The sequence below is a fragment of the Nerophis ophidion genome, linkage group LG06, assembly GCF_033978795.1.
Source record: "Nerophis ophidion isolate RoL-2023_Sa linkage group LG06, RoL_Noph_v1.0, whole genome shotgun sequence".
Classification (NCBI taxonomy): Eukaryota; Metazoa; Chordata; class Actinopteri; order Syngnathiformes; family Syngnathidae; genus Nerophis; species Nerophis ophidion.
The window spans coordinates 67,143,641-67,167,906 of record NC_084616.1 but is presented as its reverse complement, the minus strand read 5'-3'; the positions used below and the strand labels follow the sequence as shown (position 1 = coordinate 67,167,906).

At 40.1% G+C, this 24,266-nt stretch overlaps 1 protein-coding gene across 4 annotated transcripts in view; it reads right to left on the bottom strand.

The window, feature by feature from the left end:
* nid2a (nidogen 2a (osteonidogen)) overlaps positions 1-24,266 on the bottom strand; it is a 161,392-nt gene that overhangs the window by 15,382 nt on the left and 121,744 nt on the right. For 3 of the 4 annotated variants that reach the window (XM_061904667.1, XM_061904669.1, XM_061904668.1), the window contains 19 exons: positions 22,422-22,527; positions 12,170-12,303; positions 11,997-12,102; positions 11,785-11,909; positions 9,359-9,464; positions 9,127-9,254; positions 8,948-9,053; positions 8,740-8,864; positions 6,892-6,997; positions 6,681-6,808; positions 6,508-6,613; positions 6,295-6,419; positions 5,119-5,224; positions 4,912-5,036; positions 4,733-4,838; positions 2,314-2,441; positions 2,144-2,249; positions 1,929-2,053; positions 1,748-1,853 (listed from right to left, as the gene is read on the bottom strand). In XM_061904667.1, coding sequence (XP_061760651.1) covers positions 1,748-1,853; positions 1,929-2,053; positions 2,144-2,249; positions 2,314-2,441; positions 4,733-4,838; positions 4,912-5,036; positions 5,119-5,224; positions 6,295-6,419; positions 6,508-6,613; positions 6,681-6,808; positions 6,892-6,997; positions 8,740-8,864; positions 8,948-9,053; positions 9,127-9,254; positions 9,359-9,464; positions 11,785-11,909; positions 11,997-12,102; positions 12,170-12,303; positions 22,422-22,527 — 2,203 coding nt within the window. The remainder of the gene's footprint in view (positions 1-1,747; positions 1,854-1,928; positions 2,054-2,143; positions 2,250-2,313; positions 2,442-4,732; positions 4,839-4,911; positions 5,037-5,118; positions 5,225-6,294; positions 6,420-6,507; positions 6,614-6,680; positions 6,809-6,891; positions 6,998-8,739; positions 8,865-8,947; positions 9,054-9,126; positions 9,255-9,358; positions 9,465-11,784; positions 11,910-11,996; positions 12,103-12,169; positions 12,304-22,421; positions 22,528-24,266) is intronic. The other variant, XM_061904670.1, reaches the window with a different exon arrangement.

The window sequence follows — 24,266 nt, the reverse complement described above, 5'->3', positions numbered from 1 at the left end:
ATTTGTTTTCAAAACGGTTACAAAAAAGTGTGACCCCAAATATTTACTATGGGACCCCCTTTTTATGACTAGATGGGGTCTCTGGGACCCCATTTCGAAAATTCCTAGGGCCAACACTGATGGAGTATTGGTGCGTGCAAAACAGCAGCAGGCGGCTGCGGCCTGCGGGCCGGTTCTAATACTAACCAAATATCATCCCATAAATTAGGCCTGGGCAATTATTTTGACCCGGAGGCCAAATTTAGAGAAAAAAATGTGTCTGGAGGGCCGGTATATCTATTTTTAGGTACACTACTACAAGTACTACAAAACCAAGAAACTAAGAGTGCACTGATAAGAGTACTACAACTACAATAGTGTTACAACTACAAGAAACTACAAATACACTACTACAAGGACTACAACTCCAATAAACTATGTACCTTATTTTTCGGACTATAAGTCGCAGTTTTTTTCATAGTTTGGCCGGGGGTGCGACTTATACTCAGGAACGAGTTATGTGTGAAATTATTAACACATTATCGTAAAATATCAAATAATATTATTTAGCTCATTCACGTAAGAGACTAGACGTATAAGATTTCATGGGATTTAGCGATTAGGAGTGAGAGATTGTTTGGTAAACGTATAGCATGTTCTATATGTTTTAGTTACTACAAGTAACTACAACATAGTTATACCAAAAAGTTCTATTTTGGTTTCATCTGACCACATGACATTCTCCCAATCCTCTGCTGTATCATCCATGTATCCATTTTGGTATAAACTCAACTCGTCGTGTTTGGAGGAAGAAGAATATTGAGTTGCATCCCAAGAACACCACACCTACTGTGAAGCATGGGGGTGGAAACATCATGCTTTGGGGCTGTTTTTCTGCTAAGGGGACAGGACGATTGATCCGTGTTAAGGAAAGAATGAATGGGGCCATGTATCGTGAGATTTTGAGCCAAAACCTTCCATCAGTGAGAACTTTGAATGGTTGACCAAATACTTATTTTCCACCATAATTTACAAATAAATTCTTTAAAATTCCTACAATGTGGATTCCTGGATTTTGTTTCCACATTCTGTCTCTCACAGTTGAAGTGTACCTATGATGAAAATTACAGACCTCTGTCATCATTTAAAGTGGGAGAACTTGCACAATCGATGGCTGACTAAGTACTTTTTTGCCCCACTGTATATTGGTTTTAAGCAACATTTAATCTTCAAGAAACTACAAGTACACCACCACAAATAGTACAACTACAAAAAACGTCTGATCTTAGTTAATGCCAACACCAGTTTCTTCAGCAAGTACCAAAACCTCCTTTTTTGTCGTCATGAAATACTTCATACGGGCTGAAAGACATGCACACTCGTCTTACCTTGTAAAAGATCTAATAAAAGCCCTTTATGCTATCAGAAAGATTGTGTATGTTTTGTTGGACGAAGGACGATGATGTTTATGAATATGAAAGGATAAAAAAACAAAACAAGCACATGATAGTTGTTATGGTGTGTGTCAAGCTAAAAAATCCCCAAAAAATCCTTATCTGGTTTGGTTGACATGGGAACTACCGTCATTTTTATTTGCCAGACGCACTCTTAAAAGGTAAAAATAGTTTCTAGCAAGAACAAAATTCACCCTGTGTGTGTGTGCGCCTATCTATGTGTGTGTGTGTGTGTGTGTGTGTGTGTGTGTGTGAAGGACAAGTTCCAAAAGGACATAAAACCCTAGTGTGTACAAAGAGTGATCTCAGCGTACCATGTCTGTCACAGTCCACTGGAGAAATAGCAGGTGGAGTTCTAGTTCCTGTTATCTCCTGACCGTTGTTGTCCACACACCAACAATGTCCGGTGGAACCATGACACTGATATGAAAGGATAACGTGAGAACACCAAACAGAACACACAAATATTCCATGCATGAAAATAACATGTTTAACCTGTTGAGGCTTGTATTGTCCGTTAGCATCACACTCAGGTACAAAAGCTCCCAACAGAGGATAACCTTCAGGACTGGTGGTCTGGACTCTGTCTCTGTGATGCTCACAGTGGGTTTTAGGATGTCCTGTCAAGTATATTTCACAGTTACATATGAACTGAAAATATAAGATGAAGTATTTTAGAGGATGAAATGAAACATTTAGCTTTAGCTCACGTGGTTTATCACAATCCATTGGTGTTGTACCAGGTGGAGTTCTGGTTCCTGGTCTTTCTTGTCCTTGACTGTCCACACACCAACAATGTCCACTGGAACCATGACACTGAAAAACCCTTCTGTCATCTACTGTACATGATATATGGAGTATATACCACACTTGTATTTACCTGTTGAGCTGCGTATTGTCCGTTAGCATCACACTGAGGTACAAAAGCTCCCACTAGAGGATAACCTTCTGGACTGGTGGTCTGGACTCTGTCTCTGTGATGCTCACAGTGGGTTTTAGGATGTCTATCTGAAGGTGTAAAACAAATTATATTATGTAGACAAACAGTTTCTTAAAGGGGAACATTATCACCAGACCTATGTAAGCGTCAATATATACCTTGATGTTGCAGAAAAAAGACCATATGTTTTTTTTAACCGATTTCCGAACTCTAAAAGGGTGAATTTGGCGATTTAAACGCCTTTCAATTGTTCGCTGTCGGAGCGATGACCTTTCACCCGTGACGTCACAACATGAAGCGATCCGCAATTTTATCATATTACACGCACCAAGTCAAATCAGCTCTGTTATTTTCCGTTTTTTCGACTGTTTTCCGTACCTTGGAGACATTATGCCTTGTCGGTGTGTTGTCGGGCGGTGTAACAACACGATCAGGGACGGATTCAAGTTGACTTACATGGAGTGTGCATCGATTAGCACGGCATGCTAATCGATGCTAACATGGCAGAAATGGCAAGAATGTGTGGATATCCCGCGACACTCAAAGCAGATGAATTTCCAACGATAAAGTCAATGAAATCACAAAGGTGAGTTTTGTTGATGTTATTGACTTATGTGCTAATCAGACATATTAGGTCTTGGCATGACTTCCAGCTAGTCGATGCTAACATGTTATTTAGGCTAGCTGTATGTACATTTGTAGCTACATTTGCATCCAGCCTTTCCCTCCACCCACATTTAATGCCAAACAAACACTTACCAATCGACGGATTTAAGTTGCTCCAATGGTCCAAAGATGCAATCGTTGGTTAGAAGGCGATCGCCGAATAGCTTCAATAGCTATTCGCTCAATAGCTTCAGTGTCTTCTTCAATTTCGTTTTTGCTATCTGCCTCCACACCCTAACCATCCGTTTCAGTACATGCGTAATCTGTTTAATCGCTTAAGCCGCTGAAATCAGAGTCTGAATCCGAGCTAATGTCGCTATATCTTGCTGTGCTATCCGCCATGTTTGTTTGTATTGGCATCACTATGTGACGTCACAGGAAAATGGACGGGTGGATTTACAGATAGCTAAAATCAGGCAATTTTAAGCCTTTTTTCGGGATATTCCATGATGGGTAAAATTTTGAAAAAAACTTCGAAAAATAAAATAAGCCACTTGGAACTGATTTTTATTGGTTTTAACCCTTCTGAAATGGTGATAATGTTCCCCTATTCTAATGAGATACACAAAACAATGGGTGTCCTTAAAGTATATTATTCAAGCACATGCTATATTTTGTATTAATCTTTATTGTTACATTAGTTATTTAAATGTTTTTTCTTACAATAAATAATTAGTTAATTTATTCATAATATGATTTCATTATTATTTAAATTGAACATGTTCAAATGTTGGATATGGATATGATACATCCAAACTTTAGGGAGAGGTAATTATTAATGATAACTGACACAATTTATCAGAGAAAATACAAAGACTCAAAATAATATGAAAGTCTGCATGGCACGCTGGCACATCCACAACTTTTATCAATGCAATCTCCTCTCTCACAAGTAAAGACAACATTTATCTTTCTCAAAATAAACTGGAAGTCGGAAATAATCCACAAAGTCAGAGAAAACAGGCCAGAACACAAATGCTCAGTATGAACGCACGCTGGTGTGCCAACAAAAACATGGCGTATGTTCTTTTTTTCACGGCAAAGTTCAGATGTATCATGAGTTAAATGAATGTGAAAATGTGTGATGCCTCACACTACGGCTGGCCGATATGGGCTTTTATTATTATATAAATATTTTATTATTATACTCCGGAGCGACTCATAATCCAAAAAATACGGTATATTTCAACATAAATTCATTTGATCAATGATCAAATGTGCTCATTTGTGATTCACAAATGCAATGAACCAACGTTGCCATGATGTGGTCTGCTGTAACCCATAGTTGGTACATCATGGTTGGAGACGGGTTACAAGATGACACTGCTTGATGGCTGGCTTCTTGGTGAGTCTTTGTTTTTTAACAGAGTTGTCGTAATATCAATCCTTTGATGCGTACAAAGGATATATGTTTTATTTCATGCATCCACATTATGATGTATATGAATATTTTTGTGCATATGTTTTCTGTACTTAAGCACAAGTCATGATTTAGTAGGAAATCCCCACAAGTTTTTGTACATGAGGCCCCAGGAGATGGAGAGGGAATTGAACGCAGGTTAATCACTTTATGAATGGACCAGTGTGAATACACTCTTAGCACGCCCGTACACAATTGAAGGTGACTGTCCAGCGGATATACATTATTGATAATAACAGTTACTAGAATGTCTTTCGGATGAGCATTTTGTACCTGGTTTATCACAGTCTCTTGGTGTTGTACCAGGAGAAGTTCTGGTTCCAGGTCTTTCCTGTCCTTGACTGTCCACACACCAACAATGTCCAGTCGAGCTATGACACTAAAATACAAATCAGGTTTGGGTTAACCAAAAATATATGAAAGAAAAAATTGTCTAACACTTATAGTATTACCTGTAGAGGTGTGTATTGACCATTAGCATCACATTGAGGTACAAATGCTCCCAATAGCGGATAACCTTCAGGACTGGTGGTCTGGACTCGGTCTCTGTGATGCTCACAGTGGCTTTTAGGACGTTCTGTCAAATATATTTGATAATTATACATGGAGATAAAATATGATTAGGTCAGTACAAAAACAAAGTTTTAGCATTGGCTCACCTGGTTTATGACAGTCTGTGGGTGTTGTACCAGGTGGAGTTCTGGTTCCAGGTCTTTCTTGTCCTTGACCATCCACACACCAACAATGTCCATTGGAACCATGGCACTGAAATACATTTACAATAAATTAGGTTTGGGTGAACTATCCAACGTCTCCTTTGTCTCCCGTGGAGTCTCCTCCTGGCTGGGCATGTTCGGAAAGCCTCACCAGCATGTTCGGGAACACCTCACCAGAAAGGCATCCAAGCCACTGAATGCCCCAAGCCAACAGTGGCTCTTCTCTGGGATCCTTCTGGTTGACTTAGCTTATTTTAACCGCTTGTATCTGCAATCTTGCTCTTTTAGTGACTATCCAAGGCCTGTGACCATAGATGACAGTAGGAACATAGATCCAACGGTATTTCTAATGCCTTAGCTCTCTCTTCACTGCAGAGGTCCATTACGGAGACCACAAAACTGCAGACACTGGGTTAATCTGTTCGTTGATTTCACACTCTTGCTATTGCTCATGAACAAGACCGTTATTCATGGACTCCTACACCTTGGGCAAAAACTTAAGCCCAATCCAAATGGTTCAATCCAAATGTTTCCAGCTGAGAACCCTGGCTTTAGATTTGAAGGTGTTAAATGTTATCCCAGAAGCTTCACACTCAACTGCAACCTGTCCCAGTAAACACTAAAATTGACCACTTGATGAGCCCATCAGGATCACATCGTCCACAAATAGCAGTGACCAAACCCTTAGGCCCCCAAACTGAACACCCTCAATGCCTTCTCTGCACATATACATTTGGACAGAACCGGTGACAAAGTTGGCCTCGGTGGATGCCAACTTTCACTGCAAACAGACCTGACTTACAACTGGCAATGCGATTCAGGAACCTACTTTTACAGGAACCGAATGGCACGTGGTGGTGTGCCACTAACCTGATACTCTCGGAGCATCTTCTACAGGACACCGCAAAGGAAACGGTCAAAACTTTCCAACACTACAGAGCACACAGCAGTACCTGTCAGCTGTTAGAAAAATCCTGCAAGCCATCCATGCTTGATAAAACTCCTTCTATGGCTATTGGTGATAAGTTGACAGCTCAAGCCCCTTCTTTGCCCATCCAAGACATTAGGACGCCAAAACTGATATATAAAGGACAATTCTCTGACACTTGTAATGTTTACCTGTTGAGGTGTGTATTGTCCATTAGCATCACATTCAGGTACAAAAACTCCCACTATAGGATAACCTTCTGGAGTGGTGGTCTGAACTCTGTCTCTGTGATGCTCACAGTGGGTTTTAGGGTGTTCTGTCAAATACATGTCAGAGTTATACATTTACTGAACATTTAATATGGTCATTTAAAAGGATAAACGAACGATTTAGCATCTGCTCACCTGGTTTATCACAGTCAATTGGTGTTGTACTAGGAGGAGTTCTGGTTCCAGGCCTTTCTTGTCCTTGATTGTCCACACACCAACAATGTCCAGTCGAGCCATCACACTGAAATACACGTAAGTCATCTACTGTACATGATATATGAAATAAATGCCGCAATTGCCGTTTTTACCTGTTGAGGTCTGTATTGTCCATTGATATCACATTGTGGTACAAAAGCTCCTACGAGAGGATAAGCTTCTGGACTGTTGGTCTGGACTCCATCTCTTAGATGCTCACAGCGGGTTTTAGGACGTTCATCTGAGGATATGAAACTCATTTTAAAAAGCCTTTCCAGCACAGCATCAATGACAGTGACAACCAATAAAAAATGGCTTTCTCACCTTGTTTATCACAGTGCACGGGCGTAGTACCAGGTGGAGTTCTAGTTCCAGGTCTTTCTTGTCCTTGACTGTTCACACACCAACAATGTCCACTGGAACCATGACACTGAAATACAAATTAGGTTTGGGTGAACCATATCTGTCACCTATGTCGCCACCTGGGCCTCAACCTGGCTGGCGATAGATAGAGCCTCACCAGGAAGGAATCCAAGCGGCATCCACTCTAGATGCCCAAGCCAACTCAACTAACTGCTCTAAATGCAACAGTAGCTCTACTCTGAGCTATTCCCAGGTGACTGAGATCCTCAACCTATATTTTAGGATAAATCCACATACCATACTGAGAAAACAAGTTTCAGCTGCTTGTATCTGCAATCTTGCTCTTTCCGTCACTACCCAGAGCTTGTGACCAAAGGGGAGAGTAAGAATAAAGATCCAACCATAAATCAAGAGCCTTGTCTTACGACTTAGCTCTCTCTTCACTGCAAGGGTCTGGTGCACTGACCATATTACTGCAGATGCTGCGCCAATCTATCAGTTGATCTCCTCCTTGAGCTTTCCCATGCTCATGAACAAGACCCTGTGATACTTGGGCTCGACTATCAGGCTTCGGAGTACGTCCCATCGACCACCACGCAAACACAGGTCCGTCTGCCGGATCGACCCTGCATTCTTTCCTACCCTCTAATCCAGGGGTGCCCACACTTTTTCTGCAGGCGAGCTACTTTTCAATTGACCAACTCGAGGGGATCTACCTCATTTATATATATCATTTATATTTATTTATTTATGAAAGAGACATTTTTGTAAACAAGTTAAATGTGTTAAATGATAATACAAGCATGTGTAACTCATATAGATGTCTTTCTTTCACGAAGACAAGAATATAAGTTGGTGTATTACCTGATTCTGATGACTTACATTGATTGGAATCAGACAGTAATGATGATAACGCCCACATTTTCAAATGGAGGAGAAAAAAAGTTGTCCTTTCTGTACAATACCACATGAAAGTGGTTGGTTTTTGGCATCTAATTCATCCAGCTTCCATACACTTTACAAGAAAAACATTGGCGGCAAATTACGTAGCTTGCTTGATTGACATTCACAACACCCGAGGGTCTTGTGAGATGACGCTGGCAGCTGCCAGTTCATTATTATGAAAAAATGACAGAGAGGAAGGCAAGAAACACTTTTTATTTCAACAGACCTTCGCGCCGTCCCTTCGGTCAAAACTCTAAAGGCCGATTGCACATTTCCTATCTTCACAATAAAAGCCCTGCTTCATGCTGCCTGCGCTAACAATATAAGAGTCTCGGAAAGCTAGCGTGCACAAGTGATGTGCACGCCAGCTTTCTGAGGGACCGCTTGTGCACGCCAGTTTTCCGAGACTCTGGATTTAGTTAGCGCAGGCAGCATGAAGCAGGGATTTTATTGTGAAGATAGGAAATGTGCAGTCGGCCTTTAGAGTTTTGACGGAAGGTACGGCGCGAGAGTCTGTTGAAATAAAAAGTGTTTCTCGCCTTCCTCTCGGTCATATTTTAATAATAATGATCTTGCAGCAGCCAGCGTCATCTCACAAGACCCTCCGGTACCGTGAATGTCATTTAAGTGACGTCTTGGTGAAGATTGATGATCACTAATTTTTAGGTCTATTTTTTTTAAAAGCCTGGCTTTAGATCGACTGACACCCCCCCCGCGGTCGACTGGTAGCTCGCGATCGACGTAATGGGCACCCCTGCTCTAATCCAATGTATCATCAAAACAGTTGAAAGTTCAGCCCTTCTCGTCACTCTTCCAAAACATGCGGATGCCAAAACGCAAATCCTTAACAGATGCATTGTTTACCTGTTGAGCTGTGTATTGTCCATTAGCATCACACTCAGGCACAAAAGCTCCCACTAGAGGATAACCTTCTGGACTGGTGGTCTGGACTCTGTCTCTGTGATGTTCACAGTGGCTTTTAGGACGTTCTGTCAAGTACATTTCAGAGTTAAAAATTCTGGTAAAATATGATTAAGTAATCATAGAGTATAGAAAAAAGGCTTTAGCTCACGTGGTTTATCACAGTCTATTGGTGTTGTACCAGGTGGAGTTCTGGTTCCTGGTCTTTCTTGTCCTTGACTGTTCACACACCAACAATGTCCAGTGGAACCATGACACTGAAATACAAATTAAGTTTGAATTAACAAAAATGTAATAAAGACACATTTCCATGACCCTTGTTATATTTACTTGTTGAGGTGTGTATTGTCCTTTAGAATCACATTGGGGTACAAATGCTCCAACTGGAGGATACCCTTCTAGACTGGTGGTCTGGATTCTATCTCTGTGATGCTCACAGTGGCTTTTAGGATGTTCATCTGAGGATATAGAACTCATTTTAGAAAGCAGAAAAATTGTCATAAATGCAATACTTCCAGCATAGCATCAATGACAGTGACAGATAATAAAATGGCTTTCTCACCTGGTTTATTACAGTTCACAGGGGTTGTACCAGGTGGAGTTCTAGTTCCAGGTCTTTCTTGTCCTTGACTGTCTACACACCAACAATGTCCACTGGAACCATGACACTGAAATACATAAATAATAAATAAGTTTTGGGTGAACAATGTAGCATCTCATATGTTTCCCCTGGGGTCTCCTCTTGGCTGGGCATGATTAGAAAACCTCACCAGGAGGGCATCCAAGAGGCATCTACATTAGATGCCTCAGCCACCTGACTTCTCTCAAAGGAACAGTGGCTCTACTCCAGGTTCCCTACGGGGGACTGAGCTCCTAACCCCATTTTGGAGGATGAGTCCAGCCACCCTACAGAGAAAACCCCTTTCAGCTGTTTGCATAGGCAATCTTGCTCTTTTGGTTACTACTCAAAGCTTTTGGCAATAATTGAGGGTAGGAACATGGATCAAACGGTATATCAAGAGCCTTGTTTTACGGCTCAGCTCTCTCTTCACCTCGATGTTCCGGTACAGTGGCCACATTTCTGCAGACACTCCGTCGATCTATTACCTCCCCTTGCACATGAACAAAACCCCCAATGCATTACTTGTCGACCTTCAGCAGGAACCAAAACCCAATCTATTAAAGGGGAACATTATCACCAGACCTATGTAAGCGTCAATATATACCTTGATGTTGCAGAAAAAAGACCATATGTTTTTTTAACCGATTTCCGAACTCTAAAAGGGTGAATTTGGCGATTTAAACGCCTTTCAATTGATAGCCTGTCGAGCGTCTACCTTTCACCCGTGACGTCACAACATGAAGCAATCCGCCATTTTCTCAATCTTATTACACGCACCAAGTCAAATCAGCTCTGTTATTTTTCCGATATCCACACAAGAATGTGTGGATATCCTGCGACACTCAAAGCAGATGCATTTCCAACGATAAAGTCAACAAAATCTGCAATATTGGAAAATAGACCACCACTGAATCTGCCCGAGTGCGAGCTACTCAGGGACGACGGCAGTCTCTTCCCGCAGACGATCGAGGTAAATCCCCTGGATATGATTAATGCCACTTCTTTTTCTGTCTCATTTTCTCCACCAAACTTATAACGTTGTGTATGAATGCACAAAGGTGAGTTTTGTTGATGTTATTGACTTATGTGGAGTGTGCTCATCAGACATAGTTGGTCATGGCATGACTGCAAGCTAATCGATGCTAACATGCTTTTTAGGCTAGCTGTATGTACATATTGCATCAAAATGCCTCATGTGTAGCTATATTTGCACCCAGCCTTTCCCTCCATCCACATTTAATGCCAAACAAACACATACCTATCGTTGGTTGGAAGGCGATTGCCAAATTCGTCCTCGATTCCTCCCGTGCCGCTGTCTGTCGTGATATGGCTCAATAGCTTCAGTTTCTTCTTCCATTTAATTTTGGCTACCTGCCTCCACACTCCAAACATCCGTTTCAATACATGCGTAATCTGTTGAATCGCTTACGGCGCTGAAATCCGAGTCTGAATCCGAGCTACTACCGCTATACCTTTCTGTGCTATCCGCCATGTTTGTTTCTGTGTGATCACGCTGTGACGTCCCAGGATAATGGACGGGTGGATATAACGACGGTTAAAATCAGGCACTTTGAAGCCGTTTTTCGGGATATTGCGTGATTGGTAAACATTTTGAGAAAAACTTAGAAAAATACAATTTTAACCATTCAGAAATTGTGATAATGTTCCCCTTTAAGTGCAATGAAACCTTTTCCGACTGAGAGCCATGGCTTTATAATTGGAGGTGTTGGGTCTCACTTCAGAAGCTTCACACTGAAGTGCATACCGTCCCAGTAAACACTGAAAGTGATAGCTTAATGAGCCCATCAGGAACACATCGTCCGAAAACAACAGAGACCAGATCTGGAGCCCTCTAAACGGGAAAAACCTAACGGCTTGTCTGCACGTACAAATTGTCAATAACAATTTCAGACAGAACTGGAAACAAAGGGCAGCCTCGGCGGAGGTCAACTTTCAATGTGAACAGACTTGACTTACAACTAGCAATGCAAACAAGGAACCTGTTTGTCCAAGAACCGAATGGCACGTAACAGTGTGCCACTAACCCCATACCTTCGAATCACCTCCGACGGGACATTGCAAAGAAAATGGCCAAATGTTCCATGTCCACAGAGCACAGAGCAGTACCTGTCAGCTGCTATAGAAGTATGTGCGTAGTAAAACTCATTTTATCGTTTTAGGGCCCTCGTACAATTTATTGTGTCAAACCATCGGTCTTTTGGGTTGCAACCACAGCTCAGATCTGCCAGGTCTATCCCGCACCAATTGGTGATACATTTGATGCAACATTGACAGCTCAAGCCCCCTTTTCACCCATCCAAGACATTAGGACAACAAAACGGATATACCACACTTGTAGTGTTTACCTGTTTAGTTGTGTATTGTCCATTAGTATCACATTCAGGTACAAAAGCTCCAACTATAGGATAACCTTCTGGACTGGTTGTTTGGACTCCGTCTCTGTGATGCTCACAGTGGGTTTTAGAGTGTTCTGTCAAGTACATTTCCGAGTTATGAAGTTACTGAACATGTAATACGGTCATTAAAATGATAAACGAAATATTTTGCATCAGCTCACCTGGTTTATCACAATCTATTGGTGTTGTATTAGGAGGAGTTCTGGTTCCAGGTCTCTCTTGCCCTTGACTGTTCACACACCAACAATGTCCAGTCGAGCCATCACACTGAAACACAAATAAGTTATTTACTGTACAAGATATATGTAATAGATGCCGCATATGCAGTATTTACTTGTTGAGGTGTGTATTGGCCATTAGCATCACACTGAGGTACAAAAGTGCCCACTAGAGGATAACTCTCTGGACTGGTGGTCTGGACTCGGTCTCTTAGATGCTCACAGTGGGTTTTAGGACGTACAGATTCTTCTGTTTGAAAACACAGAAAACACAGCATGTCATACAAACAATTGTGTATGTTTATTGCAGTCTTTTAGATGTGTTAAATGTACTTCAAGTTCCTATAAACCTTTTACAAGAATTTTTCAATTTATTCTTGTAATTGAAATACCCCCCTGCGTAAAACCCTCTATCCATGCACAACAGCCACCATCACAGTATGAGGGGACAACTTGTTTATTTCTTATTTCTTGTGTATTTCTAATACAAGCTGTTTGACAACAAAAAAAAAGAAGAACGGTAGGAACTTTCAAGTTGCAGCAACTATTGTGAGGCATCTGTGTACTGAAGAATGCTGATTAGTGGAACAATTCTGTAGTGTATTTACTCAGCCGTAGTGTTTGAACTAGTTTGCAGTATAAAGCTGTTTATTAATTTTTACAAGCTTAACTTCTCTGCTGTAAGTTAAGACACATGGGCAAGCTCTTTTAAACATATTTACAAAGCAATATGCAGAATAATAAGAACTTTGAAGCGGTGACTCAAAACAGTGGCGTATCTGCAAGAATGTCCGACAACCTGATGGATTTGCATATAGGATAAAAGCTAAAACAAATTGTTGAAAAGCTGAAGAAGTTTAAAAGGAAAATGAAAAATAGTTGCAATTCAGGGCTGGGCAATATACTCGATATATCGCTAGTTTGTCTCTGTGCGATATAGAAAATGACTATATCGTGATATTCGAGTATACGTTCTCACGCAGTTGCTTTTGGCTGCGGGCATTACACTACAGGCGTTTCTCACTCTTTCTTGTCTCTGCTTATCACAGAGACAAGAAATTTAGTTTAGTTTAGTTTATTAAGGATTCCCATTAGTGTACACCGCAATGGAGACTATTCTTCCTGAGGTCCAGGCAAAAACATAACACAATGACAAAACAAAAGATTACAATGCAGTACAACATGATCAAATAATAAAATGTTGTAATACAAAAATAGCAACAACAAAGAACCAAAAAAATATTAATAAATTTGAGCTTACATAATAATGTTCATACCAAAGATAAAAACAGCAATATAAAAAAAATTAAATATATATATATATATATATTTTTTTTTTTTTCAAAAAATAAAAAAAAGAACCAATGGCCTAAAATATACACATGAGTTACTCCTTCTTTAATAACAAGGACTGGAAACAAATATAGCATCTATTCTTGGTGTTATTGGCGACTGTAATTGTGTTTTAAAGACTTATTGGATTCTACCACACCATGTCTGTGACAAAAAGCGAGCCTTATGTCACACTTGCTTCGCGTTGCTAGGAAACTTTTTCTCTTTGTCATCTGAAATTGTGAAGATCGCCGTCCGCGGGTATATCTCGAACATACTAAAGTACGTCCATGCGCGGACACGCCGCCTCCGCTCCAAACAACCTCGTACGTATAGCTTACGTCATCACAACATTGGATTCAGAAGCAGTGTTCCGGTGATTAAAGTAAATCAAACTTTATTTGTTTTCTCCTGGATGCTTCAATACATTATTTTACTTCGTTTTGTTAGGTGTGGCGGCTAATATGAAGCCGTACATTAAGGAAAAACCCTACATGTAGTTAAATCGGTTGTAAAGCGTAGCGATTTTATTTTGAAACAAAGTGTGTGATTGTTTTGAGAAAGTGTCTTGACATGTTTTCATGTCGGATCGACAGTTTGCAATAAAAAAAAGTCTCCTTTAGACCTTAATGTCATCTTACTTTCTGAAGCAGTCACAGTAACAATCTAAATGTTATGTTATAACGGCACCTTAAAGGCCTACTGAAACCCACTACTACCCACCACGCAGTCTGATAATTTATATATCAATGATGAAATATTAACATTGCAACACATGCCAATACGGCCATTTTTAGTTTACTAAATTACGATTTTAAATTTCCCGGGAGTTTCGTCTTGGAAACGTCGTTTAATGATGACGTCTACGCAGGACGTCACAAGTTTTTAGGAAGTATGCGCGCTACACACACACACAGGTAAAAGTCGTCTGCTTTAACGGCATAATTACACAGTATTTTGGAGATCTGTGCTGCTGAATCTTTTGCAATTTGTTCAATTAATATTGGAGAAGTCACAGTAGAAAGATGGAGTTGGGAAGCTTTAGCCTTTAGCCACACAAACACACGGTGATTCCTTGTTTAAAATTCCCGGAGCTGAAACTTTACTATGGATCAGAGCGCGGTCAAGCAGACATGGATCCCAACCGAATGTCAACCAGCAGGTTTTGGTGAGAAAAATGTGGTTAAAAAGTCGCCACTTACCGAATATCAGCTGAGCTTGTGTCGTTGGTACAGCTGCTGTCGACACCCGTGAGACACTGCGCTTCAACACACCCGTGGACAAACCCCTCCGACTATCAGGTACTATTAAACTCAGTAAAACACTAGCAACATAATAGAAAGATAAGGGATTTCCCAGAATTACCCTTGTAAATGTGTTTAAAAACATTGGAATACGTGCCAATGCTATCGCATTTTGTTTTTTTTGTTTTTTTTTTATATCTTCAAACACGAATCTTTCATCATCGCTCAAATTAATGGGGAAATTGTCGTTTTCTCGGTCCGAATAACTGTTTTTGTTGGAGGCTCCCATTAAAATCAATGTGAATATGTGAGGAGCCCCCACACTTGCGACGTCATCGTCTGCGACTTCCGGTAAAGGCGAGGCTTTTTCAGGAAGTACCAAAAGCGGCGAACTTTATCGTCGATTTTCTCTACTAAATCCTTTCAGCAAAAATATGGCAATATCGTGGAATGATCAAGTATGACACATAGAATGGACCTGATATCCCCATTTAAATAAGAAAATCTAATTTCAGTAGGCCTTTAACCGTAATCTGAACACGGAAGTGAAGCATCACCCACCTAGAGAACAACGCGCACAGCAGGTGTTTGCTGCAGGGATGTCGCTCCTTCTCATCGCAAAAAATAGTCATTCCTTGTCAGGAGAAAAACTTGTTATGGCCTGGAACATGATATTTCCATAATGTGCCATTTCTGCTACCAAGTGAACTGCAACAAAGTTTCCCCGCTACGGCAGTGAGAGTGTCAAAAAGGAAGTGTTCGCGTTAATCGCCTGGAAAAAATTTTGGTGATAAATTTATAATTAATGCGTTATCATTGACAGCCCTAGTATAAAGTATATTTATCAATAGTACAAACCCCGAGTTGGGAAATTGTGTTAGATGTAAATATAAACGGAATAGACCGATTTGCAAATAGTTTTCAACCCATATTCAATTGAATGCACTACAAAGACAAGATATTTGATGTTCAAACTCATAAACTCTTTTTTTTTTGCAAATAATAATTGACTTAGAATTTCATGACTGCAACAAATGCCAAAGTAGTTGGGAAAGGGCATGTTCACCACTGTGTTACATCACCTTTTCTTTTAACAACACTCAATAAACGTTTGGGAACTGAGGAAACTAATTGTTGAAGCTTTGAAAGTGGATTTATTTCCCATTCTTGTTTTATGTAGAGCTTCAGTCGTTCAACAGCTGTTGTATTTTACGCTTTCTAATGCGCCACACGTTTTTGATGGGAGACAGGTCTTGACTGCAGGCTGGCCAGGAAAGTACCTGCACTCTTTTACTACGAAGCCACACTGATGCAACACGTGGCTTTGCATTGTCTTGCTGAAATAAACAGGGGCGTCAATGATAACGTTGCTTGGATGACAACATATGTTGCTCCAAAACCTGTGTTGACCATTCAGCATTAATGGTGCCCCATGCCTTGGGCACTAATACACCCCCATACCATCACAGATGCTGGCTTTCGAACTTTGCGACTATAACAATCCGGATGGTTATTTTCCTCATTGCTCCGGAGGACACCACGTCCACAGTTTCCAAAAACAATTTGAAATGTGGACTCGTCAGACCACAGAACACTTTTCCACTTTGCATCAGTCCATCTTAGATGAGCTCGGGCCCAGAGAAGCCAACGGCGTTCCTTGGTGATGTTGATAAATGGGTTTGGCTTTGCATAGTAGAGTTTTAACTTGCACTTACAGATGTAGCGACCAACTGTAGTTACTTACAGTGGTTTTCTGAAGTGTTCCTGAGCCAATGTGTTGATATCCTTTACACAATGATGTCGGTTTTTGATGCACTACCACCTGAGGGATCAAATGTCCATAATATCATCGCTTACGTGCAGTTATTTCTCCAGATTCTCGGAATCTTTTGATGATTTTACAGACAGTAGGCGGTAAAATCCCTAAATTCCTTGCAATAGCTCGTTGAGAAATGTTTTTCTAAAACTGTTCGACAATTTGCTTACAAAGTGGTGACCCTCCCCCCATCCTTGTCTGTGAATTACTTAGCATTTCATGGAAGCTGCTTTTATACCCAATCATGGCACCCACCTGTTCCCAATTAGCCTGCACACCTGTGGGATGTTCTAAATAAGTGTTTGATGAGCATTTCTCAACTTTATCAGTATTTATTGCCACCTTTCCTAACTTCTTTGTCACGTGTTGCTGGCATCAAATTCTAAAGTTAATGATTATTTGCAAACAAAAAAACTTTATCAGTTTGAACTTCAAATATGTTGTCTTTGTAGCATATTCAACTGAATATGGGTTGAAAATGATTTTCAAATCATTGTATTCCATTTATATTTACAGTACATCTAACACAATTTCCCAACTCAAATGAAAACGGGGTTTGTAATACAAGTATTATTGATCACTGTTACTATATTTAATATATTACTATATTTCTTTAATGAATACATAGAAAACAAGCAAGGATAATACCGCTCTCGGGCTTTAAGACATATACTTGCCATGGAAAGTCTAACGTGACGTATTTGTCATTATAGCAAAAATGTTTATGACACAATCAATCAATGTCACTGTTTCATTGAAGTTATGTTAGTTGTTCACATCAAAGTACATATGTACTACACTAAAATAAGTTGTTTTCAGATAAGTAATACATTTATTATGAACAATGTAACATATACAGTATGTGACGTCACAAATATTTGACATCGATTAGAAACAAACAGCATTATTGTCATCCGTGTTGTATCCCCTATTATCTAACTGGAACAGATTTTTAAACTTCACCATGTTATACTTCCGTTTCTGTATGTAAATGTTTACATGTACATTAAAAGTACAGTCTAGTCTTAGTTCTTACATATTTTTTCCTGTCATAAACACAAGCATTCATGTGTTTATTGCAACTATAGAGCGTGTTTATGCAGACATTCCAAAGCAATGACCTGAATCGTACAGCCCTTACAAGGGCGATGAGTGTCATTGCGTTAAAGGATGGGGTTCAAAGGTCAATGTTTAGCAAGAAATCGTTGGAGAACCCCGACATCATGAGACGATACATCTGCTGCAACAGAAGACAGTTTTGCAGGACTAGTCACATGGTGGAAGAAGTTCATCTTTATGTGCACACCAAAGTGCGGCCCAGCGGAGTATTTATAGCTTGCAGCACATTGTAAAAATACAAGAAAGAAAAGGAAAACACTAAAGCAGTGGTTCTTAACCTGGGTTCGATCGAACCCTAGGAGTTCGGTGAGTCGGGCTCAGGGGTTCGGCGGAGGTCAAAACACACCCGACTCATCGTGTAAATACAAACTTCTCCCTATTGGCGTTTTACGGATACGACAATAGCAGAAGTAATTTGTTGTGAGTTTATGCACTGAGTTGGTCTTGTTCTTTGACCAAGGTGATGTTCATGCACGGTTCATTTTGTGCACCAGTAAAAAAAAACACGGTAACACTTTAGTATGGGGAACATATTCACCATTAATTAGTTGCTTATTACCGTGCAAATTAGTAACATATTGGCTCTTAACTAGTCATTATTAAGTATGTATTAATGCCTTATTCGACATGGCCTTATTATAACCCTAACTCTCTAACCCTGGCCCTAACCCTCTAACCCAGTGGTTCTTAACCTGGGTTCGATCGAACCCTAGGGGTTCGGTGAGTCGGCCTCAGGGGTTCGGCGGAGGTCAAAACACACCCGACTCATCGTGTAAATACAAACTTCTCCCTATCAGCGTTTTATCGATACCCCTAAACAATGTTCCCTCTATCTCCTGATGATTGAGGGAACCCCTCATGAAACAGTTCTGTAGAGATGAAGTAGTCTTGTGATTTTTCCCACACATACATACATATATATATATATACATATATATATATATATATATATATATATATATATATATATATATATATATATATATATATATATATATATTTATGTGTACAACTTCCCACCAAACAATATAAACAATTCTCAGTTTGATTCTTTATCACAATAAACACAAACTAGAAACATGCCCTCTGTCTGGCTTTTTGACATTTAACATGTTTTTTAGGTTGCGGTGCCATGCACAAAATGAGGGAAAAACACAGGAAGCAAATGAAATAAAAGGCAATGAAACAATAATAATGATAAATAAACACCATAATATATACACTAATTGAGACTTTTCATCACAGGATAAATTACTGTTTTAACAGAAACCCCAGTGGCAAAATGAAAATAACTTGGCCAATGGAAAAGTACAAAACATTTGTCTTACAAATTAGACTTTAACAAACTCCATCTTTACAAGCACGGAAATCAATAAAACAGAACATATAAAACATAAACATATTTTCCTGACTGTGGAACAGAGTCTAACAGGATTAAATTCCTCCCCAACTTCTACATTTTAAGTTCTTACAGCGGTAATTAGGTTAATATATCTAAGAGTGTACTTACGGAACCAAATGGTTTCAATAAGGGTCGATTAATATGAACTATCTGTCATATAGCAGGGGACATCCTAAGACTCTATCTGGGGTCCCCACACCCAACTGTATGTATTTCTTTTAGTTTGCCTTTTCTTTGGCCCACCCCTATAATATTACTTATGTTCTCTGCCTACCGTAAATAAAAACAGCATCTATCTACATCTTGACATAAAAACAATGTGTGTTGTTTGGGAACAGTTGATAATAGAGAGTTTGTTGGCAGCCAAGAGTGGTTGCTTTGTTGGGTCTGCTCCTGTCTCTGGCCATGCTCCCTCCACCCCAGCGGACGATGGCGTGGAACACCACAGAGGCCACCACAGTGTTTATGTTTATTTTACTTTTTATTCATAGCTGAATGTAGAAGTGGCTGGTTGTATCCGTTGCTTTAATATCTTTCATGTTCTTTGTGATCTTTGATGTTTGATGTTTCCCTCTTACACACATGTGAGAGGGATGTGTACTATGGCTATGAGTTGTTGTTGTTTTTTCCCCTTGGCCTCAGTCTGGATCCCCTCTCCAGGGCCCAGGCTTAGACCGATTTTTCTTATTTTATTTTATTTTAATCTTCTATTTTTTTCTCCCGTTCCCCTTCACTTGTTTACCTGTATCTCACCTTTTTTGTAAGGGGCGCTGGAAGCCGGCAGACCCGTCAGCAATCCTGTTCGGTCCCCCTGTAATGTTTGTCTGACCTTGAATGGGATTGTGCTGAAAATTTAAATTTTCCTGAAGGAATAAATAAAGTACTATCTAATCTAATCTATCTAATCTAATAGTTGCTGTGTGCAGTAAAATGTGCAGTAAAACTTTAAACCTGAGTCATCTTAATTGTGATTATGATTTGGGCTTACATGGTAAACTCAAATAAATGTTTTGGGCGTTGTTTTATCCAAACAAAGATGCATTGTGGGTTTCCTGGACGTCGTCTTCATTATTAAATGGAAAAGGGAATCCCTTCGCATATTTTCCACAAGGTATTTTTAATTTTCTTTAAATTGTTGGCTTGAATATTCTCTCCGTCCCCGACTCCTTCATCATGCCGCAGGTGCAATTACCATGAATTGATTAATGTGGACCCCGACTTAAACAAGTTGAAAAACTTATTCGGGTGTTACCATTTAGTGGTCAATTGTACGGAATATGTACTGAACTGTGCAATCTACTAATAAAAGTTTCAATCAATCAATCAAAGCTTGTCTGTTGTGATTTTCCTTCCTGGTTTGATGACCCGCCCCTATCTTGCCTCTGATTAGCGCAGTGGAACCTAACTTAACCAATCTTGACTCATCATAGTACACCAGCCAATCATCAAGAATTTGTTCTTTATTTCTTATTGTCATGTCTGATCATGTTTTTGTTTGGCCATGTGCTGTTTGACCTCTGGACTCTTTAAGTTCCTGTTTTTTTTCCACTCCCTTGTTTTGTTGCCATGGTTGCAAATTGTATCCACCTGTCTCTGATTAGTGCTCGCCCGCTCACCTGCTTCTTGAGCACTAATCAGAGGCAGTATTTAAGCTCTTCTTTACCAATCAGTCTCCCTGGCAACATTGTGATCTTTTCTTGCTCTGTGCTGACTTTATTCAGGGCTTGCCATAGTTTCGTGTTTCATGCCATGCCAAGTAAGTTTTGTTTGAATTATGTTCGTATCTTAACTCATTCTATTTCTATGCCACATGAATGTGGAATGCACTCCCAATAGGTGTAAAAGTAAGTGCATCTCTATCCTCCTTCAAAACCGCTCTAAAACAACACCTCCAGGCAACTTCAACCCTTTACTAATACCCTCCTCCATTCACATCTCATTTCCCCGGATTGTAAATAACCTAATGTAAATAATCAAATGTACTTCTAATGTATTTACTTGTTCTTATGCTATCTGAACTCACTATGTTCTCTGCTCGCTGTACATATCCTACCAAGTAAGACCTACACTGTTTCAATGTCCATTTTTCTGTTGATGCAATTGTTGATGACTGAAGTACTGATATCAACCAAAGCTCCTCATCCCACCCCTCGGATTGTAAATAATGTAAATAATTCAATGTATATACTATGATGATTAACCTGTGTGATGACTGTATTATGCTGATAGTATATATGTGTACCATGAATTGATTAACGTGGACCCCGACTTAAACAAGTTGACCATTTAGTGGTCAATTGTACGGAATATGTACTGAACTGTGCAATCTACTAATAAAAGTATCAATCAATCAAAGTATCAATCAAGTCTGTTTATGCGTTAGTTTTGTTCCTTTGCCCAAGTTGTGCCTCCGCTGTGAGCGCCTTTTGTTTTTATCTTTCTTTAGTTAAAATTAAATCATGTTTTTACCTTAACGTCATGTTCCGAGTAGTCCGTCTGCCTTCCTGGGAGAATGACCTCGCAGCAAGCTGCGACACCTCCATCTTGACACTTACCAACTCCCCTTGGATTAGCGGTCCATTTCTCTCTTTATAGTAGCTTGTAGCTTTGATGTAAACTACCTCGCTACATGGTGTGGTGGTTGCCTTCCAGGGGGTTCTTCGGACCACCAAGCACCGACATGACAGCCCAATAGTTCAGTGGGTTGCTTTTTGGTAATTGTCTTTTTGTGTTTCAGGCTCGCTCTCGCTCTTGTTCGCTGTCTTACTCCAGCTCCAACCCCTCTCTCCTCCCGGCTGCTGCCTTTTAACAGAGCAACAGGTGATTAGATAACCAGGCCCAGATGGGCCATCTACGCACCCATTGGTGATCTCCAAGTCGCTCCTGGCACTCCCCACTTTCCTGCAGGTCCGAAGGCCACAACCCCCTCCACAACGGGTTTAAAAATAGCTAAGCTACGGGAATGGCTGCTCGTTCAAAAAGTAGCTCCCACCAAACTTCTGGGAAATGTAGTTGGGCTACGTAGCTTCGTTAAAGTTTGAACACGCTGTTAGTGATCCTTGGACTGCTGAAAAGTCTTTTTTTTTGTCTCGATCGCACTGGAAGAGCTTGTATCTTGCCGAGAAGAGGTGGTGCAGATTTGTGTTGCCTGCTGCATGTTCCAAAACATAGCAAAACCCCCCAGGTTGGAGCATGATAACATGGATGTGGAGGAAAATTACTCTTTTCAGAAGGGAAGTACAGTACACACCAAACCAAATTTAAATAGGGCGGTCTGCACATCCTTTGCACTAACGCAAAACACATTTGCACACTCCATTTAGCACTCGTTATTTGGGATCTTTTTTTTTAATGTCTTGCTGCACTCTGCTCGTCTACAGAACTTCCTAACACATCCACGCTGGATTGTTTTTTATCATTATGTGGCCCTGTTATGGGATCTTTCCTTCTCTTACCTGAGTTGTCACAGTCTGTAGGTGGTACTCCAGGCCTAGTCCTGGTTCCAGGTCTTTCCTGTCCCTGGCTGTCTACACACCAACAATGCCCAGTGGAACCATGGCACTGTGAAAACACACTTGGCATTTATTCAATGTGGCGAAACATTGTCTTGAATTACATGCAAGAAAAAAATATATCTGTACAAGGGTCCTTAAAGGGGAACTCCACTTGTTTAGGGATTTTGCCTATCATTTACAATCCTTACGTAAGAGAAGAACACATGTTTTAAAACATGTTTTTATGCATTCTAAATAGTAAATAAATGCGATCAAAATTCAGCTTGCAATGGAGCCTATGCCAGTCGCTCTATTCTGCTATAAAAGCCTTTAAAAAAACATCTAAAAACCTCCATTAGGTTTTATATACACACTGTAAGTATATATGTAAAGTACTAACGACCACATTTATAGTAATGTTTAATATTTAGGTATTTTGATCATTTTATGCATACGCAGCGCATTAATATCAAAAATGCACCACAACATTTGCTTTTTCTTTGAACAACATCACTGATTATTACTCACTGCAGACTTTATGAGAGGCAACAAAAATAATCATCACTTACTGTATAATGTCTTATGTCATTACCATGCCGATGGAAATAATCTGGTTATATTCCTGTTTAGATGAAGAATGACTCATAAGTCTCACAAAGTAAAGTGGGGTGTGACTGTCCAAATTGAGCTGTCAACGTGTACGAACTTGACGGAATACATCCTCATCCTTATATTATCCAGGTGAAAGGCATTATTTATGATCCACAATAAAGTTCTACAAGCAATTAAGCGACTTACCACATGATGATGTCAATATAGGCACACAAGCTTAAGATCATGGGGGTTTTATAAATAGATTGTCTTTGTTAGCACTTATAATAACAATATTACTAATACTTGGTTAATATTCAAGTCACAAAATGTAAATGGAGTTTTGTTGGCTGTTTATCGATGGTTATTTTTTGCTTTTATGGGTGGAATAGAGGACCTACCATTGACTCTGTTGTAAGCGGACGTGTATTTACTAGTTAAAATGCATTTAAAAAAATACATCCGTCTACATCCGTCATGTCTTTCAAAATAAATGTGGACAATGGGTAAAATAAAATAAAAAAATGCAGTTCCCCTTTAAATTCTGGACAAATTAAGTAAAAAAATTATTTCAGGGGTCTCAGACACGCGGCCCACAGGCCAATTGCGGCCTGCGAGACGTTATCTTGCGGCCCCCACCTTAATTTTGAGGTTTAATGTTAGTGCGGCCTGCAAGTTTTATTTGAATGCCGCTTGACAGCGTTGTGTTATTTGGGTCCAAATTGGCTCTTTCAACATTCTGGGTTGCCTACCCCTGCGTTAGTGGAAAAGCGGCAAATGAGTGAAAGCGATAGAAATGTTGCCATGGAGACGAGGGTTTCCTTATGTGCCTGGCTGCAGTCACACCGCGACACCTGTCCGTCAGTAATAACAGTACCCAATAACCTGGACCAATTCAAACCGTTGTTTGTTTTTTTTATTGTTTAATTTGTATCGCCTCACACGATGAACACTACATATATTTCTATATGACACCGGATAACACTCCGGTAGCCGTCACTTTTTTGCGCTCGCTATCCCGGTACTTTCCCGGCTATTATCCGCCGACTGCCGTGTTGCTGTAGGGAAGAAAAGCGGAACGACACACATTGCGTAAATAACATTATTCTCCGTGCGTTGGCTGAATACAAATATATTCCACAACCCCAAACATGTCCTTTTCAAAGCCTGCATTGAAGAGAAAGGTTTGTGATGAGCAAAGACAATTCCAGGAAA